This window comes from Sceloporus occidentalis, unplaced genomic scaffold, assembly GCF_023333645.1.
Source record: "Sceloporus occidentalis isolate IW3139 unplaced genomic scaffold, rSceOcc1.0.p SCAF_10, whole genome shotgun sequence".
Lineage (NCBI taxonomy): Eukaryota > Metazoa > Chordata > Lepidosauria > Squamata > Phrynosomatidae > Sceloporus > Sceloporus occidentalis.
The window spans coordinates 30,325,716-30,346,577 of NW_028316990.1; the positions used below are offsets into that span (position 1 = coordinate 30,325,716).

Consider the following 20,862-nt stretch of genomic DNA (forward strand, 5'->3'; position numbering starts at 1 on the left):
CTGACATCTTCAGAGAAGGCTGGCATGGAAGTGAGTGGGGTATATATATATACTCACTCCTCCCAACCTGGAGTCGTACCACACTCACTTCCATGCCAGCATTCTCTGAAGATGGCAGTCACAGATGTCGGTGAAATGTCAGGGATAAACTCTTCTAGAACATAGCCATATAGCCCGAAACTATGGATGCCGGCCACGAAAGCCTTTGACTTCACAAAATCTCATACACTTTTCCCCATGCCACCAACTGTTGGAAATCCCAAGGCTGAGACAAGTTTCTTATTTTTAATGACAACTCATAGAATCCCTATAATGTAACCTTTCCAAGCTCTGAGTAAGATATGTAAGAAAAGAATGAATCCAGAAATACTGCCGTGTTTAGCAAGAACCAACCATGATGGCACTTCTACCTTGGACAGAATTTTGTCAGGCAGGGCATGCAAAAGTGTGTAGCAACACAAAATCATAATGCTGGAAGGGATTCCAAAGTCCACTGCCTGCCATGCAGGAACCTGAAATGTGGATGTCTAACCTTTTTATGCACTTTCCCCCTTTTGAGGGTCATGTGTATTAATTCTGTTCTAAATACAATCAGCCTGCCCTGCTAGGTTTGGAAGACTTCCTGCGCATTGCATTGAGCAGATCCTGGATGCTTCCCTTATAGTCCTACCTGGAAGCCCCTCCACAAGTTCCAAAGCACACAGAATTAGGACCGGGCAGATGTGGCACCTTTCCTGGGTAAGAAAGCCCAGCCGTGACTGGCCAAGTGACTATGCCTACCCCAATGGCTGTGGTAGAAGAGCAACAGTCCTGTTTGCTGGGCAAAACCTGTCAGCACATGAAGGTTCACAAGCCAAGGCATGCCCCCAGGGAGAGCACCTGTTGTGAACCATTCCATGTGTGGAAAGTTGCTGCTCTGAGTCTCACAGTGAATGGTATAAGATGTTATATCACAAATCCGTTCCACTTAATTCAAAACAATGTCTTTGCTTTGGAAGCTGGGCAACTCATGACTTCCAACACTTGAATGTACACTCCCTGGAACTTCTCAGAAATGTGGCCATTTCCCTCCTGCAGTGAATCTATTTGGTCTGCCCTCTTCCCCAACAATAAGATCTGATTCTGCCACCTTATGGTGACTTCATGCTCTTAAGGACTAAGGCAGCAGAGCTTAAGCTCAGACGGGTTTCGTTGGCAGGCTGCAAGGAGGGCCTCAGAAACAGACAGTCTATTGGTTTTTGTGGGTTTTTCAGGCTATGTGGCCATGGTCTAGAAGAATTTATTCCTGATGTTTCACCAGCATCTGTGGTTGGCATCTTCAGAGAAGATGGTCTACTGTCTGAAGACCAGCCAAACTGAGTACAGAGTGGCTCACCACCAGAAAATGGGCCATCAGATGACTGGGTAGCAGCCACTGAACACAATGGCACCATCAAATAAATCCAGTGTGTATCTGTGGAGGTATACTGACTGAAGAAATCATGGATGAACACGTTACTACATATATACACATACATAAGTATGTACAGTGGGTCCTTGGTATCTACTGGGGTTTCGTTCCATGACTCTCCACATCCAAAATCCAGGGATGTTCAAGTCCCAATTAATACAGTGTCACAGTGAAATAATGTCTTATATAAAATAGCAAAATCAACGTTTGTTTCCTGGAATTTATATTATTAAAACGTATTTTCATGCCATCGATGGTTGAATCCATAGATAAAAAATTCATGGATACAAAGGTTCATTTCTGCTCCTACTACTGGTCTCATTTCCTGGAGATAGAATACAACCTGGAGATAGAATACAACAGGTCTGTTGGTTTGAAGGACAACACAGGCCTGGATATATCAATGCCTCTGAATAACTGCATGATTTCAGGAAGGAATGGGTGATATTTTCCCTGTTTAGATCAGAGCTTGGAAAAGTTACATTTTTAGGTAACAGCTAACAGAACCCACTAGCCGTTGGGACTGTAGTCTAGGTTAGTTCTCCTCCAACTTCATCCTGAGCCCTGAAGGCAAACCCAACCTGAAGCTGCCACATTTGCAAAAGGTGAGGAGAAGCCATTAAAACCAATCTGCAAATGGTACTATTGAACCTCAAGCATGTCACAGAGGATTTCAGAGTTCAGAAGCGGAGATGTGGGAATCACCAAAGTGTGTTGGGCACTAATCGTCCAAACAAGGAGGGCTTCAAATTTAAAGTGATTTAAAATGGGGGGACCCTATAGGACAGTGGTTCTCAACTCATGGGTCATGATCCCTTTGGGGGTCGAACAACCCTTCCACAAGGTCTCCTAAGACCATTGGAAAACACATATTTCCAATGATCTTAGGAAAATAATTTTATGGTTGGGGGTCACCACCACATGAGGAACTGTATTAAGGACTTGCAGAATTAGGAAGGTTGAGAACCACTGCTCTAGGAGGAACTATCCCATTCCACAGAGGAAAAGGAGAACAGAATCATGCTAGGGGAAGCCCACCTCCCTGAGATCAAACTTTTAACCTCTAAAAACCTGGAGCTGTATTACTGTTTCTCAGGTTGAAAAAAGTAAAGAACGGAACAGCCCTGTGCTGATGCTGAAAAGGTGCTACATCTCCCACAGGGATCCGCACCAAACCACTTCCGCAGGTGGGAGCACCTGTGCAAACAAGAACGCCAGAGTCCTCAGAGGAAAGAGAGAAGGGGAATTTAAAGAAGCGTTTGCGTACCTTGCTACCTTCTTGCTCGAGAGCCTCTTATTTGGACTGTGGAAAGAAAACAGGAAAACGAAGTCAGGAAAACTGACACCAAAGAGCAACAGCGAAACAGGAAGCAAGCGAAGACAGAGCAGCAAGGCCATATCCTTTACAATTGACAGCACAGCACAAAACACACACCCCACGGAACACAGCACACACCCCATGTGGGCAACATGTGCCCTCCGCATGGGAAAACCCAGCCAGAGGCCACATTTACACACAGTTTTAATAGGGTTTTCATATCAGAACCAAAGCAATCAGCAATCTGTGGTGCCTGCAGAGACTTCTACGACTCCAGCACAGCTCAAATGATCTTCTCTCCCTGACTTCGTCCCGTTCTGAAAACAGATCCCCTTGCTAAGAATAGAACTTGAGCTTGGTGGGACTTTGGCCACCAGCTTGTGCTATATTCAAACCCACCTGGCAGCGCATGCCAAGAGAGCACTGAAAACCAGCTATGGCACTGAGGACATACAAAACATAACCCGATCCTATGCGCCACAGGGAAACGGCTGCAATGCAAAGGTTAAGGAGACTGCGCACACCTCTGCAAACATTACCGTAGGCCTCGCCTAAGAACATCTTAGCAATCCCTCCAAGCAGAGGCATCTGCAGACACAAGGAAGGCCAGCAGGGAGTGTAACACGACTAGGAATGAGAAAGAGATGGGCTTGAACGCAAGAGCAAAAGGGTCAACAGGATCCCTGTAAGGTCCTTTCCCTGTAAGGTCCTTTCTAGCAATACTTCCTTCAACATCCGAAGGTCCAGCAGAACTGCTCTGCCTCTCAGTGTTTTAATCAGAGCTTGAAGAGTTGCTTATAAGAAGTGATTTGCTCCTGTACATCATTACACCATTTCGGAAGTAATTCATTACCATTACTCATAACTATGTGTCAAAAGTTGCCCCACTCAACACTGTACTTTAGAACACAAAACCCCCTTCCATTTAGCATAAAACCAAACAAAAATCTTGCCGAAACATCTCTAAAAAGGCTACTTAGAAATACAGTGGACCCTTGTTATCCGCTGGGGTTTGGTTCCAAGATCCCCCGTGGATAACAAAATCCATGGATGCTCAAGTCTCATTAAATATAATGACATAGCGAAATGGTGTCCCTTATAAAAAATGGACAATTAAGATTTGATATTTGAAATGTATACTTTTTTGGAACATTTTCAAACCATGGATGCTTGAATCCGTGTATAAAAAATCCGTGTACAAGAAAGGCTGACTGTAACTTTTAAAGGTGACTTTGAAGTGTTACTGATCACACCGATCAAGTGACTTCCTTCTGGTTTGTTGCATTGCTTTTGAAATGTAACTTTTGCTCACCCTTGTTGCCCATGCATCCCCAGTAACTCACTGGAAACTAATTTGTGGCTTCCAAGTCACGATTGGAATAAAGCTCTTTGAATGTGTGTAACTAGGTACCCATCTGAATGTGACTATCTGCTTTCAACATACTATATATACTCATGTATAAGTCTAGAAAGTCAAAAAATTCACCCCCAAAAAATCTAAGTCGACTTATCCATGGGTCAATGTAAGTATAGTACCTTAATTCTTATCAAAAAATTAACCATGCTCTGGTGAAAAGCAAGAGCGTAAATTGTCTTGGAAGTGCTGACCCCGCTCTACTCTCTCATCTGTCCAGCCTTTAGGGTCACCACAAATAGTTATGCCTGCTGGAATTTTGTTTGGCATTGTTTTCCTTCGCTTCATGGATTCTTTGTTACATGCCCCTAAAGTTTTACCCTCGACTTATCCACAGGTCATATTAAAATCTATAATTTTGAGCCCAAAACCTGCCCTCGACTCATACATGAGAGCGACTTATAGTCGAGTATATACAGTATACTATATGGTGAAGAAGTGGCCAACCCATATAAAATTCCATAAAGAAGGCAAAGCAATTGCCTAATACCTAAAAGCCTCATCTAGAAAGAAACCTTAACAGGAATCTGCACTCTGGAATCCCCCATGCCACTAGTTCCCTCTCCTACTTTCTTATGTCAGGCTTTTGTACTTTTGCTAAACCCATTATTTAAGCACAAAATTACAAATGCTGGAGAAAACATCACAGCCTTCCTGAGGCTTTGCCCCTATACAACGCATGGCTGAAACCTCTATGCAAGCAGAAAGTGAGCATGTTGCAAAGAAAGCTTTAACTGTCGCCTCGGCATCTGCCTGCATGCTTTTTAACACCCGCCTGCATGCTTTTTATTTTAAGTGATAAAATGATGCATTCAATTACGGAATCCCTCCCACCCTCTATCTCTCCAGGAGGACTGTACCATATTTTCTTCTGACCTTATCTATTAGCTCTGAGAGTGCATTATTTCTGAACCTTATGTCAATTTTTAAAAAGGTAATCTTTATGTTTTGTAGATGCAGTGCTGTTCCACAACCAGCTCATCCGATTTTCAGCATTCTCAAAGCAACTCACGGTGCAGCAAGCAAAGGAGTCGCTCTAAGTAACAAATCTTCCTTTAACCTTCCCCCTTGACTATTGTGAATTTCCCCTGTGAAATTTTTCCAGATTAGGCTGCAGGTTTGGATAATCATTACGGAGTGACTGCTGGAAATCTATTCAAGCAGTGAAAAAGAGACTATTTCTCCCAGAGGAAAAGGTATCCATTTGAAATGTTGTCATGAGCCTTTCAGCACACATTGTTGGTTTAATGTAACCGTTCCCTTAAGATCAAGTGGAGCGTTGATTCACTAGCAGGATGCATGCTTTTTATAGAGGATACTGGGCTGAATCCTAGGATCTTAAATACCATTGTCAAAAGACTTCCATCAAACTTGGGAGAGCTGCTGTCAGTCAGCGTAGGCAGCAGAGGTAGATGGACCAACTGCTGCCTTTTTGATATAAGCCAGAAATCTTATACACACTTTCATGGGACTAAGCCACACTGAACTTACAGAAACTTATTTTTAAGGAGACAGACACAAGAATGCACTGTAAGGCAGTGATATCCAAACTCTGGCCCTCCAGGTGTTTTGGACTTCAGCTCCCAGAATCCCAGACCATTAGCCAAGATGGCTGAGGCTTCTGGGAGCTGAAGTCCCAAACACCTGGAGGGCCAGAGTTTGAACATCACTGGCTTAAGGACTTCACTTCTCTCTCTCTCATGTTTCCATACAATCTCATCTATGCTCCCCTTCTCCTCCATACCCACCACATCCCTTCTGCTATGCCAAGAATGGGGAACCTGTGGCTCTCCAGATCATATGGGAATGCAACTCCCAACTCACCACTGGCTATGTAGACAAGGGCTGATGTAGCCAAGCAACATCTGGAGGGCCACATCTTCCCCTGCCTATGTCTTCCCATGGTTGCTGCCAAGAAGTGACCACAACATAATGAACAAGCTGCTTTCTTCTCCTCATGGTCCAGGTTCCAAACATCTCCTCTCTTCTCCTGAACCATCTCTTACCAGTGGGCAACCTCTTCCTCTTTTGACAGTAAGCCAGAGAAGCTCAAGTTGCTTTCACTTCACACAAGGGTTACACATGCAAAGGAGTTTTCTTGTAAAGAAAGAAAATTCACACAACCAAAAGGAAGGATTCTCACTGCAAGTATTCTTGCTTTGCCCCTAAGTATTATCAAGTTTCTCGTTTTGAAGGGTTTGAACGGATTTTCACAAGCACTGCTGACACACTTTCCTCTTCCAAATTTTCCCTTTTTATGTGGCTGGTGAACAGTTAATACTCATAATGTGCTATATTATCAGCCATGGATGCTATTAAGAATACAACAGTCTAACTCCCTACCCAAGACACGGGGATAGCATCTCCCATGCATGAAAATGGTGGATGCAACATTGTCAAGAAAGAGGTGAGGAATGTGTGGTTTCCCCCAGTGACTGTTGGACTGCAGGTCCCATCCATTCCAGCCGAGAAAACCAACGGTTATGGATTATGGAAAGCGTATCCAACAGTATTGGAGAGCCACAGTGACCCACCCCTGTGCTAATAAAATGGAAGTAAGTGGTGGATGGGAAGAACTGATAATATACATAATGTGCAGTGAGGGGTGTGCATAAGTGCATAAGTGTAGTCAACCCAGTCTAAGCACTACTTGTGAAAATGAGTTGCCCTGCATCATAGGTATCTCAAAGAGTTTAAACACCAATGGCTGAGATTTGCCCCAGGTGTTATGGTCAGAAAAAAAGAGGCTAAATATGAATCAGGAATTTCACAATTACATCCGCTTTATGCATAATGCCAAGCTGGCCTTTGGTTTAAATAGAAGCTTTCACATATGCCAAAGAATTCAAAACAAATGAGAGTCCTTCCTTTCCGAGAACACAAAAATCATGCGCATAAGGAGCAGTGCCGGGCTCCCGAGTGTTACCTATTCATTTCAAGATCGTTTAGGCGAGCAGAGAGATCCTCGAGGCGGTTGATTTGTTTGTGGCATTGGGTACAGTAAAACTCAAATGCATCGTCAGTGATGATGCTGTGCAGTTTCGCGGCAAGTGGGTTGGTGCTAGAAAAATCACAAGTGTCATTCTTTTGCTCTTTTGAAAGGAAAGAGAACAGAACATATCAGGCCGAGCCTTGATTTCACCCGTGGCTTCCAGATGTTAGTGAACTGCATCCATTCTGTCCAGGATTTGCCAGTTTTTGAAGATTTAGGACCAGGAGGATTTTTATTGAGTGATTTTTATTGATATAAGCCAGATCATGTCATTCAAAATAGTTTCAGACCAAACCACCCACCAGGGATCATTACTAAGTGATTCACTGTTTGTTTCCAATACCAGTAGAGCCAGCGAACTGGTTATCTTGTTGAATGCCCATGTTCAGTTGCCTGGAATGACACCGCAAAAATTAATTTGGGGAAACCAAAAGGGTGCCGAACATCATTATCATGGGGAAAAGGATTTAATCCAAGGTGAACCAAAGTTTAATGGGCTGCATCTGAAATCCAGAACAATAAATGAGATAGAGGGAAACATTTTTGGGGAGCACCCACTACTCTGTGGAAGCTTCTCTGCTAAGGTGCCAGTTTTGGATATCACCTCCTACCATTCCTCAAGCAAGCGGCACATCAAAATAATTCAAGCAGTGTTATGGCCTGGTGCCCCTGGGAAATTGCAGGTGATCTTCCAATGAAATCAATTCTAGCCTGACTCTGAGTGGATTCAGCAACTTCAGCATAGGGAATGGGGATGAAACATAATCTTTCCTTTGGATAAAGGACCCCCCTAACACAGCTTAGGGACAGAGAACATACTTAGCATTCAAAAAGGTCCCAGGTTCAAAACCTGGCCTCTCCAGCCCAAGGAATCAGGGAGGAGGTAATGCGAAACATCTCCAGACGCATTCTGGGGAGCAAGTCAAGGGAAGGTAACATTCAGATGGTCCAACAGTCTAACTGCCTAGAACAGGAACAGCACATGGGGTCTGGGTTGCATGTAGCTCATACTTGTTCTTGTGGACCCTGGACCACCATCAGCAGGAGGAGAGTGTTTTTGCTGCTGTTGTTAAAAACAGAGGATCATCCCCCGGAAGCTACCAGAAGGATGATCCTCTTTGCTGCTCCTCAACAGCAATGGAGTGGCCCTTGCTTGAGCAAAAGAGTGCATTTGTGTACATGTGGGAGGGGAGACAAAACCAGAAAGAGAGAGAGAAGAAATCTGACCCTCTCTTTGGTTCTGCTACTCCAAAATATTTCTGGACAGGTGATTTTGCAATGTTGTAAGGGGAATTCACATTACAATTTTGCAAGCTGATTTTGCAATTTTGCAAGTGGGAAAAAAAGTTGATTCCAGTAGTCTGAAGCCTGGCTACCCCTATGTAATAAGACAGATTCTGATGCATGGAAGGCTAGTGTGCTCCCCCCAAAATGCTTAAACATGGTTGAGACTTTCACTAACATAACACAGTTGCTGTGATTTCTGGTGGGCATCTTTGAAACTCAGGTCTAAAACGACTGGACCAAAAAAATTGGCAGTAAAAGTTTTAACATTTGGTTGGGACAGGCATATGCTCTGCATCCCTTTCCGTTGAAACAAACTTCTGGAAGCCACAAGGTTTAATCAGGAAAAGGTTACTAGTGACGACAGATAGACAGAGGTGTGAGCAGGCAAGAACAAAGTTAAATCCAGACACCTGGAAAGAAAGACAGTTATGCAGCTTCTGTGAAACTAGAGCTCAAGAAAAGTGTCTCCCCCCAGCAGCCATTTAGATGAACCAAAGTGAGTTACTGCCCAATGCAAAATTCAAGGTGTCCGACGGAAAGCCTTGGCATTTCTTACACTGTGATGGCTTTGCATTAATATTAATTTCAGATCAAGCCTGTCCAACTCTTGCAACTCACTCCCCGCCTCAAGTGTAAAAAGATTATTTCCTCCTTGTGCTGGTACATTTTTGATAAAAAGTTTAACAAAGTGGTACAGCACAAGATGCAACAGTGTTCAAGCGTCAGTAAGGAGAGTGATGTGGTGAGGATTGGAGGTGCATGAGTGGGGAAAAAGAGAAACCAAGACCCAAAGGAAGCACCCTTTGGTTTGAAACGATTAACAGTGATAAAAATGGTGCCATGAGAAGTCAAAGACATAGCCATGTTAGTCTGGGGGTTAGTCTAGTAGGCAAAAGGATCTTGTAGCACCTTTCAGACTAAAGGAGAGAAAGATGCTTTTGTACCTTGAGAAACTGATATGGGTGAAATAAGAAGTTCAAAACTTAAAAGCTTGGGATGGTGACTTTTTTGGGGGGACTGTAACTCCCAGAATTCACCAGCCACCTGCACTGGCTGGTGAATTCTGGGAGTTGTAGTCCAAGAAAAAAAAGTCACCCTCCTAAATTCTGACCTTAGCTCAATCCTCCTACCATTTGCCGTAACAGCTTTCCACAACCTGCCACGCTCCAGATGTACTGACTATTACGCTCACCAATGCTGTGCAAGTTCGAACTAGCTTTATCCCTAGTGCAGATGCACAGGAATTAAGTGCACGAACATTGATGTGCTGTGCAACATGCAGCCCACGAGATCACACATACACACAAATACACACTCCAGATACTAAGGTATATTTTGTACAGATCAGGGAACTTTTGTGTCTTATCAGGACCCAAACAGTCTTGCCCTGTCTACTGGTGAGTCAGAGAATACAACACAGAGAAAAGGCAGGTTCCTCCTGCAGCAACAACCTACCAGTCCTGGATAAGCCATTTCATCCAGTTCTCTTCTACCACTAGAAACCCTGAACAACAAGTCTACATCGCTCTCCTCTTTCTCCTACTCTCTCAGCAATATTGGTCAGTGGCAAGTATTCTGCTAACAGCCACACGTGCAGCAGGTAGGCAAAGCCCAAATTCAGCATATGTCAGGTGCGACAAAACCCTTATGCCAGTTTCCTTTGTAGAGCAGCATTTGGCATCCAAAAAAATGGCCAAGTGACACAGTTCATACTTCGACCTAACTCCCTGTGGCCTTGCTAGAAATGTGCTTGCCATGAACATGGGCACTGAAGCCCCGTTTATCATGTGCATAGTTAATGCAGGCAGGAAGAAGTTCAGAGAGAGTCAGGTGTGTGAAAATGCTCTAAAAACAAAGGTAATGACAATTTGGTCTCTCTTTGCCAATGGTACTCCAAATGGAAGAGAAACCAGCTTTCTTCTGTTCAGCAGGAACCAAGGAAACTAGGACACTCATGATCTATAATAGCTATCAGTGTTTGACCATTTCCCTCTCGTTGTTTTCTCATCCTGTTATGGTAACGATTTTGGGTTAATTACTTAATATACATCTAAAGCAGGGCTAGCCAAATTTCAGAGATCTACAGACTGCATTTGCTCACTGACATAAGAGGGCTGCAAACTGCCAGCCCCAAACACCATCTATGGGGCATGATATTGGGGGGGGGGGGGGGGGGTTCAATTCTTTGTCACATGATTAGGCCCATAAGGATCTTTCTTTTCAAAGCCAGAAGTGATGGCATGAAAAACATGCCACTTCATCAGGAATGGAGTAAAGTGCGGAGCAGGGGGTGCTCTTAGTCCTTCCTGGTAAGAATATTTGGGAGGAATGGCTTACTGGGGCATGGGTTGGACCTATCCATAGGCAGATCAAGGCAGTTTCCTCAAGTGACAGATGAGCAGATCCCTGGCTGATCCTCCACAGCTCCCTATCTCTTTCTTTTCTCTTGCAAACCCTTCAAAATTAGCTTGCTGTGTCCTCAGGTGTGATGGAACACCCTAACTTTCAATTGCCAGTCCAACTGACTTCAGCTCATGGAACAGATAGTATTTTTTTGGCTGAGGCAGGAAAAATGTCCTGGGAGGTCCACTGACAGTCCCTTCCTACACTTCTGTGTGTCGCCCACTGAAGTTCTTTGTGTGTGAACCACGAATGTGCATGTGGGATGAGATGCAGTGAACTGCAGCAAACTGTGCTCCAAAAGGTATTGGGGTGCCCAGAAAACTGCAAGAATCTGTTTTTGGAAACGACCACCAACCATCAATCTAGTTCCTCTCTCCCAGCGAAACAGGAATGTTGAGACTGGGAATAGAACATAACCAGGCAGAGTGCTGCAACGTTCAGCGTTTTGTTGGATTTACACCAGGATAATTGCCAACAGTCCCACGCTGTAAACCAGAGGTAAGCTACAGTTTCATGCTATTACATAAGAAGATTTTCTACTACTTTGGAGGTAGCACACCAATTTCCAGTAGTTAAACACAACAGTTATTTCCAACATGGTAGAGAAAACGGCGTACAATGCAGAGGGGAGGGCAGAAATCCAGCAACACATTCAGAGACAGGTTGGCATGTTTACCTGGGAGAAAGGAAGGATGAGCTGCTGAAACCGCTTTCTCCATTGCACAGGCTGTCTGAGAAGATGTCCCCTTCATTCCCTTCCCCGTAGTCCTCAAAGTGCTCCTCCCCGGTAATAACTGTGACGATGGAGTGGCTGTTGATGTCCGAAGTTAAGGAGAGGTCATGAGAGTGAGATCTGTTGGAAGAAAGTCAACAAGTCAAAAGAAGGGTCCAAAGACTGCCTGCACTCACAGTTCCCAAACTAGTAGCCATGGCATCCCTGAAGGTATGATCAGGATATCAGTAGTGCGCAGGCTGCTACTACTGGAAATCTGCAAGCTAGCTCCAAAACATTGAAGATTTTGCACAGGGTGCCATCTGGACCTCCTGGTGTGATGGCTCCATAAGACCAAAAGGCAGAGGTGCAATGGTCAACCAAGAAAGACACACACTAGGAAGTCTTGCTGAAGGAGTGTCGAATACCCATATGTGCACCAGTCAGATCATATATTTTGAATTCAGAAGGTCCTAGGCTCAGTTCCCCAGCATGGAAAAGAAATGGGTAGAACTAGAAATGGGCAGAATTAATGCAGTTTTACACTGCTTTAACTGTCACACTCCAGTGGGATCATGGGATTTGTAGTTTGCTGTTGCACCAAAGCTCTCTGACGGAGGCTAAATATCTCACACAACTACAGATCCCGGAATCCCAGAGACTGGAGCCATGGCAGTCAAAGCAACGTCAAACTGCATTAATTCTGCAGTTCAGATGGAGCCATGGACAAGTGACATTGTTTTGGTTCCTTCTTTGGACACTGGATATAAAGATCACCCGCCTTACAAGGATGCTGTGAAAGTGAACAATCTTTGTATGAGTGACAACAGATTTTGAATGGACCAGAGAACAGTGGATTTGGAGGAAAACCTTTTTTAAAACCTTTTCTAAACCAGCTGAGGGTTGCAACTTGGAAGGGAATGTGAGAACTTATGGCCCTGAACCTTTGCTAATTCAAAAACAGGAAACTCAAATCTATCACCAGTTCAAGGGATGCAAACATACATGCCTTTTCTGTATTGACAGACAAAAGAGACTTGCTATCTTTCTGGAAATGTGAGGAGCAGCTCTGCGTTTCCAATATCTCCCTACTCTCTAAGTGCTGATAAGAAAGCTCCAGGAAGCAAACAGTAGTCTGTTTGTTTTGTGCACAAAATCATTTAAAATATTGTATGGAATTAAGAAATGTAAGAAATATAAAGGAGTTTTGCATTTAGACATGGGTCCCTTCTCCAAAATATCTCATTAAGAGTGTGTGTGTGTGTGTGTGTGTGTGTGTGTGTGTGTGTGTGTTTGTATGTATGTGTATACACACACACAGAGGTTACGGCATACCAAAAACACCATGATTTTACCTGAGAGGACACCTCTCTAGGAATCTCTAGGTCCTCCAGGGCAACTCTTGGTAAACGTCCGACAAACACTGACCATCAAACTGCACTGGAGGAGCTACAAATGCCTAGTAGAGCATTCTCTCTAGGAATCTCTAGGTCTTTTGGTGCAGCTTTTAGTTAACGCTGATGACAGAGTTGCACTAGAGGACCTAGAGATTCCTAGAGAGAACACGTTAATCAAATCCGGTAATAATCAGAGCCGCAAATGTCAAAGCCCCAAATATGGAGGGATGGGTGCATATGCAAATACAGGTATTTCAAAACCACCAATAATAATAATAATAACCCATGATCCAAAACGCTTTTAGTCCCATGCATTTCGGAAAAGGGAGACTCAACCTGTAGATATTAAGAACAAATCCGTCCCAGAGAGAGAGAGAAAGAGAGAGAGATCATGAGCGCAGAGGAGAGGAAGGGAGGGAGGGAAGGAAAGAGAAGTGTTCAAGTGGATGTCACAGGAGGCAAATGCCCATCAAGGTCAAAGCAAGGCCAGTTATGAAAGAAGCCCTATTTCTACTTCTGAGTCCAGTCCTTTTTTGAAGAAGGATGGAGAGGAGGGTAGAAATGCATGTTTCACAGGCAAATATAGCTTTCCTAAATTCACGTCTGTGACTGACACATCTATAAGAGGGTTTCTTTATTTTGGCCTGTCTATACGGGCTCAAAAATACACTTTGGCTGGGTGTATCTAGCCAAGCAGGAACAGAAAGAGATCCAAACAGAAGCAGAGCTTGGAAAAATTACTTTGGGGGGGGGGGGGGACTATATCTTCCGAAAAAAACCCAGCTAGCAGCTGAGCCAGGAGCATAGGAAGCGGCCATCCATAAACATGCTCATGCTTTAAGCTAACTTCCTTCCGTATCCTAATTCACATCTCTCTCTCTCTAACACACACACAAACACACACTTCTAAAGATCTGCAAGTATGGCATTTTTGCTCATGCACTATAAAAACAAGAACAATGTTTGCTCACTAGCTGCTTATAATGACTGGAGACACTGGGAAGACCAAAGGAGATGGCATAGGTCCTCTCCCTGCCCTGCAATCCTGAAGATGATGATGATAGATAGATAGATAGATAGATAGATAGATAGATAGATAGATAGATAGATAGATAGAGACCCCCCAAAAGAAGATCTTTGTACCTACAGGCAGGAGAGTCCCAGGCACTGAGCCATACTCCCAGGAGGAGGTTGAGCAGAACAGACCCAGGCTGGCATGCTTCTTAATTCTCTCCAAGAAAAAGGGGCCTTTGGTGGCCTTGCAGCTCGGAAGCCGATTACGGACCGAGGGTTAGCAACCGTCAAGCCCAAGCCCAGCTCTTTTCAGCAAAGGAAGCAGCAGGAGGCTAATCCCGTCCCCTGCCCCCACCTGCCTTAATCTGCAGGGCCTTCAACAACATAACACTCTTTCCTGCCTGCTTTGCAAGCAGCTTCTTGGCCGGGAAAAAAAAGGTTTGCCCCTTCAGATTTTTTGTGTAGGGACCCTTTCATGCCACACAATTTTAGCACTATGATTCCACTTCAACTGCAATGGCAGCATCCTACGTAAATCTTAGTTTAGGGGGGGGGCACTAGAAGCCAAGATGATCAAACTGAGGCTGCTGTACTTTGACCACATCATGAGAAGGCATGGCTCTTTAGAAATGACAATAGCCCTAGGAAAGGTGGAAGGCAGCAAAAGAGAGAAAGACCCTACATCAGATGGATAGACTCAGTTAGAGAGGTCACAGCAATGAATTTGCAGGACCTAAGCAGAGCAATGAAGGATAAGGGGTCTTGGAGATGTCTCATCCATGGGGTTATTATGAATTGGGGATGACTTGAGGGCAGTTAGCAACAACAAAGAGTTAACTTGCTGAAACATCAAAATCCCTCTCCCTACACTACAAATCTCAAGATGCTGTTGGATGCTGCCAAGGCAGTTAAAGTGGAATCATAGCACTACAATTATGGAATATGAAAGGACCCAAGGAAACAAAGCATTTTGGATATGGAGTGGAAGAGGAGCACTGCTTAACCTCAATGAGTGCTCAGTACCAATCATGCCTTCCAAGATGAATGCATAAACATTAGCTGCTTCACTGATGAAGAGGGCAATTGCTGTGAAGAGGGCCATTGCTGCCAAAATCTACTTGTCCATTCCCCTGCCTTTGTTTTGTGCATTTTTAGGGCTGCCCTACCAAGAAACCTATTTGTCTATTTATACCCCAGCTCTTCCCAGCCTTGGGACGTAAGGTGACTTTGTTGTTGTTGTGTGCCTTCAAGTCATTTCTGACTCACAATGATCCTAAGGGGTTTTCTTGGCAAGATTTGTTCAACGAGGGTTTGCCATTGCCTTCTCCTGAGGCTGAGAGAGTGTGACTTGCCCCAAGATCACTCAGTAGTTTTCACGGCCAAGCTGGGAATCGAACCCTGTCCTCCAGAGTTGCAGTCCAACATTCAAACAACTTTGCCGCACTGGCTTACAAAAGTTAAAACAGATAGACAGACCTAAGTTCTCTCTGCCTTTGTACACTTTTACCAGCAGGTGAGAAATACCTACCCATTCTCAGGTTCCTCAATAGGATCTGTGAACTCCGAGTGCACCGTGGAATCAATGGCACTGTCTGTTTCTATTTCATCGTGCATCTCATGGTGGACCAGTGTGCTAGTATCCTCATCCGTGAACGTTTCACACTCGCTGTAGGTGCTCTCTGAGCCCATGTACGCACTGTCGGTCACCTCATTGGCCTGTTGGATACAAGACAAAGAACAATTTAAAGATCCGCAACCCAATACTGCTTGCTTTATTCTTGAGATATCACAGTAGAAAATGCCAAATCATGAGCTGGCTTGTTTTCTACAGGTATCGGACCAACCCAGCCTCAAAGAGGTAATCAATAGAGTAGAATGGAAAGGTCAAGAGATATCTTCTTGGAGGAAATCCATTGCCACAAGGTGTGTGTGTGTTACAGAAAAACTCATATTGCCAATCCTGCCATGTTACTTCTTTTTTTGTATAGTATTATCCATTCCATCTATCCTTTTCCACTCATACCTATATCTACATCCAAAACACAGTTCTTTAGAACTAAGAGGTAACTAGGAAGACCAAAGGGACATTGATTAAAAAGCCAATTAATTTTTGGTTTTGAAACACGGGTAGCAACTATGGTCCTCCAGATATTTTTGGTCTCCAAGTCCTATCAGCCCTAGCCAGTATAGACAATAGTGGTGGATTATGGGAACTGCAATCTAAAAGTACCCTTTTGTCTGCCCTTGCTTCCAAATATACACACCTATTCAACTCCTCTCTTTTAAGTTAGATAAACATGTGAGGAAGAGATTTTACTAGCAATGACTCTGAAATACTTAACCACCTGTATAATTAAATATGGAGAAAAACGATACTCCTCTGCAAACATCACTTTTGTGGGTGAGAAAGAGCATGGAAAGGTAGTGTACACCTTGCATGTTCATTTCACCCCAGACAGAATAAGGTTTTTCTAGTGTCACCCTGTTCATAGACTGTCCTGTTTCAATGGCTCTCCAAAGATTTATGTCTTGGGATTTGGATAGGTCCCCAGCCATGATATGAGAACACATAAGTTAAGTAGGGATGGGTTGGGTCACTATTTAGATGGAAGACAACCTGGGAGCTCTCACATATACCAAGCTGAGTTCCATGAAGGAAGAAACCAAGTTCTGATTCCCACTAGCTTTTAAATCAGGTCACAGATTCGTTTGAATCGGTTCAAATGACCCTGGTTCCCACTTGAACCAAATCGCTGAAGCGATTTGGAGAGGGGGGCCATGCGCTAGACTCATTTAACCATACGCTAGACCCATCTTTTTGACACTGATTTTTTCCACGTCTTTTTGGATACATCGATTCAGCGCAAGTGTGAACCAGATGCGGATCGGAATTGATTTAAATTTGCCCTTCAACCAGCTGGAGCGGGTCCATTTTGAATCGATTCATTCATGAATGTGAACCACAAGTGGGTTATTTTAGAGGGGAAAAAATGTGATTGGGGCAAATGTAGTGGGAATCATGCTCCGCTGCCAAACGGATCCATCGATTTGGATCGCAAAGCAATTTATTTGTAAGTGGGAATGAGGCCCGAGATATGACTATAATTACATGGAGGGGGGGGAAGCCTTTGTATTTTATGTTTCTATAGCCGTTGTGTGTCCAACTCCTTCTAAAAGTGTTACAGTCATCAGCATATGATACAAAACCTAATGGATTTTGGACACATTTTCTTCCTGACACACGTGGCCATCCTTTCTGGCAGAAAAAGTATTGGTGCCATTCTACACCAAAGGGAATTTAAAAACCTGGCGAATGACTCCTGAAGGACATCTTGCACATTAATCTGCACACATTCAAGAAGTAAACTCCTGGAGGACAAAGAAAATATACACACCCTTATCAAGGTCAGAGGAGCTGACTTCATAAACATCACAAAGTTCTGCTTTGTAAAGAAAGATTACCAAGGCATGCACCTCTGAACTCGGAAGAACATTTTATAGGCTTTGAGGCTACTTTCCAGAATGGCCCAAACAATCACCATCTAAGACACAACTGATAACAAGAGGATCACTCCAAACTGTATTTCTCACCAAGATTTTCAGCATCCAGTTCTTTTTTTAAAGATAATTAAAGTCATCTTTAAACATAAAAGTGGCATCCTTGAAAATCACTTTGAAACTGAGAGCATCCTACTTCCATTTTGATAAGTCTTTCGATAGAGAGAGTTTCGTAACTGGAAACATCCAACTGAACAAGCCTTTTGATATATCATTATCCATTCTGTATCTTAAGGTGGGAATCATGTTACTCTCCAAAGTTGATGGATTGCAACTGGCATTTTTCTGGGCAACACATTTTTCACTGGAAGCCAGAGCACTTCAGCAGTCCTGTCTTCAAGACATGAACGATTGTGGCTTGGTCTCCAGACAGAAAAGGGCAGAACCTTGTAAGATATATATAATGCGGAAGGCACACAACAACAACAAAGGATGCTCACAGCCTCTCTTGAACCTTCATCCATCCATCCATCCATTATATTTCCCAACCAAAAACAAACTCCACAAGCAATCCTGCCCTTGCATACTCAACATCATAGGGTTGTTGTTGTCAGAATAAAATGGGAGCGGGGAGAAAAGTTCCTTGAAGACAGGATGGAATAATAATGTTCAACATTTCCTACTGGAATTCCAAAATCAAACTCCAAAATTATCCACATGGGTGACTAAGATAGTGCCACCTCTGCTTTTTGATGGTTCAATGTACACAACTTTTGTTTCCTGCACAAAATTATTACAAATATTATGCACAAAAGTACCTTCAAGCTATGTGTATATAGTATACAAAACGGGTAACAACTATGAATTTCATGTTTAGACTAGGGTCCCACCTGCAAGATATCTCATTATGTACAGTCAGCCCTATGTATCCACAGATTCTTTATCCATGAAATCAACCATCCACAGCTAGGAAAATATTCATTATATATATATGTGTGTGTGTGTGTGTGCGTGCGCATATGTGTGTGTGTTTGCCATTTTATATATGGGATGCCATTTTACTATGCCACTGTATATAATGGGACTTGAGCATTCAGATTGTGGTATCCATGAGGGGTCCTGGTACCAAATCCCAGTGGATACCAAGAGCCCAAACACTTCTGGTCTCAAGCATTTTGAATAAGGAAGACTCATCTTGTACTACCAACATAATAATGACTTTATCCGCACTGCAGAAATAAGCTGGGTTCCTTCCCAGAATTCCACAGCACCGAGTCATGCCTGTTAAAGTGGTGTCAAAGTGGTGTTTCCGCAGTGCAGGTGCACAGAAAATGTTGAACATTTCATACTGTACTGTTACCTTTCCTGCAAAAACAGCCAAGACTGTACTTTAAACGTGTATTTTATATGCTCCAGTATTGCTCTATGGTTTCTCCCCACTATGCCTCTGTGCATGTCAAAAATGCTACCATATGACAACAAGTCTCATTCCTGTTGCAGCACAACAGAGCCATGCCAGGCTGTTTTTTCGGTAGCTGTTTCACTGCCCTGATTAAATATTAAACCTCATGCCAAGACTCTGCGGAGACAGGCTCACATTCCTAACCTAACCTAGATATCCATTTACTAAAAGCTAAGTCCCCAAAAGTCAGTGGTTGCCCGGTTCGGCCAAAAACACTTCGTCCCACCTTTGCACTGGTCTCCATTTATAGCCCCAGGAAAGGCAGCCGGTTTCCAGGACAGTACTTTAAAACTCTTTGCAGATTCCTTTGCAAAGGAAGTTTGTTTTTGTATTACCGACAGGCCTGACCTCAGCACATTCCCTCAACACAGATAAATCCCTTATCCAAGCTTTCCTGCAATGCTAAACAAATGCGTGATTTAAAAGGGGGGAATGGGAGTTAACAGGGGGATTTTGGAAGGGTCAACCAACACACGCTGGTGACAAGACAGTCTGCTCTCCATAAAGGACGAGACGAACGGGGGCATAGTTTAAAAACAGTGGCAAATGTATGGATTTTCAAGGAGCGATGCACTCGTTCCCAGTCTAACAAGATCTGGATGGCTACACAATTCTCATTCCTACTGTATATCATAGTTAGGCAATCTACAGATATCCAGATATCCAGCTCCTATCAGCATTGATCATGCTGACTGGGAACTATGGCGCTGGAGTCCAACATTATTCAGAGCATGATCCTCAACTTTTGGTCTTCTAAACATTTTGGACTTCGAATCACGGGGATTCTGGGGGTTCAGATCCAAAAGGCTACTGATCTAGAGAGCCATAGGTTCCCCCGCTGTTGTTGTGTATTTCAATAGTCATTATTTCAAGAGAGCCAGTGTTGTAGTTTGAGATCTGGAATAGGACTCTAGAAGACCTGGGTTTGAATCCCCATTCAATCATGAACCCTGCCCTGGCTGATCTTGGGCAAGTTGCACTCTCTCAGCCTCAAAGGATAGCAATGGCAGACCTCCTCTGAAGACATCTTGCCAAGAAAACGCATGGGCTGGAGTCAACTTGAAGGCACGGGACACCAAACAAAAATTAGTTTGAATCAAGAGGGCTGAGCAAATCCAAAGAAAAACAAAAACATGATTATAACATTAAACACAGCATAAAATTAATTTAAGCCAGGATTAAAATGTTGCCATTTAAAAGAGAACTACACTAGCGGTGAACCCATTTTCTGAACATGGTCCCATATGCAGCCAAAGCAGCTACATCCAAGCACAAGAGGGAGGTATTGGCAGACTTGGGGAACCGCTACATTTGCAGAAGTACAAACACACATGAGACACATCCAGAGGACGAGGGGGTCAAAAAAGCCCAGTGACCATTATGTATATTCACTGAACCTAAAATAATGAGGGCCTGATGGGTTAAAAACAGAAAAACCCAGCAGAAAGTATCCTGTGGAAGAGGATGTTGCTGGTTGACATCCTAAATGAAAGGACTCTATACTCTCCATTTGTTAGTTCCTCTTCTGAAAGGTATTTATAATGTCTGTAGCATGATGTCTTTACTTCTTTTGCTCTTGTTCTTCTTTATTCCAAAAAGAGAACAAAATCACAAAAATACACACATCCAGGTTAACATCCAGGACGGTGACACAGACATTTCCCAGTTTTGAAACAGAGATTAACATTCCATACTTTCCATTCTTTCCTGGCAATATCAGTTCAGGAAGCAGAAAGGGAAAAAAGGGTCAGTAGAACATCTGGATCTGTGTGATGTTCTCCACTTACAAGAACATGGGGACATCAAGACATTTCTTTGCCCCAGTCTCACTAACCAGGCAAGTAAAACGAAGAAGGGGACAAATCATAGCTAAGGGGCAGTATTTCTGGTTTCAAGCCTCAACTAAGCCCAAATG

The 20,862-nt window shown here is 43.5% G+C and overlaps 1 protein-coding gene across 5 annotated transcripts in view; it reads right to left on the bottom strand.

The window, feature by feature from the left end:
- The window catches only part of RAB11FIP3 (RAB11 family interacting protein 3), an 81,049-nt gene that overhangs the window by 15,736 nt on the left and 44,451 nt on the right, over positions 1-20,862 (bottom strand). For 3 of the 5 annotated variants that reach the window (XM_089540897.1, XM_089540898.1, XM_089540901.1), the window contains exons 4-7: positions 15,516-15,703; positions 11,541-11,717; positions 7,109-7,243; positions 2,718-2,753 (exon numbers count right to left, since the gene is read on the bottom strand). In XM_089540897.1, coding sequence (XP_089397023.1) covers positions 2,718-2,753; positions 7,109-7,243; positions 11,541-11,717; positions 15,516-15,703 — 536 coding nt within the window. The remainder of the gene's footprint in view (positions 1-2,717; positions 2,754-7,108; positions 7,244-11,540; positions 11,718-15,515; positions 15,704-20,862) is intronic. The other 2 variants (XM_089540899.1, XM_089540900.1) reach the window with 1 other exon arrangement.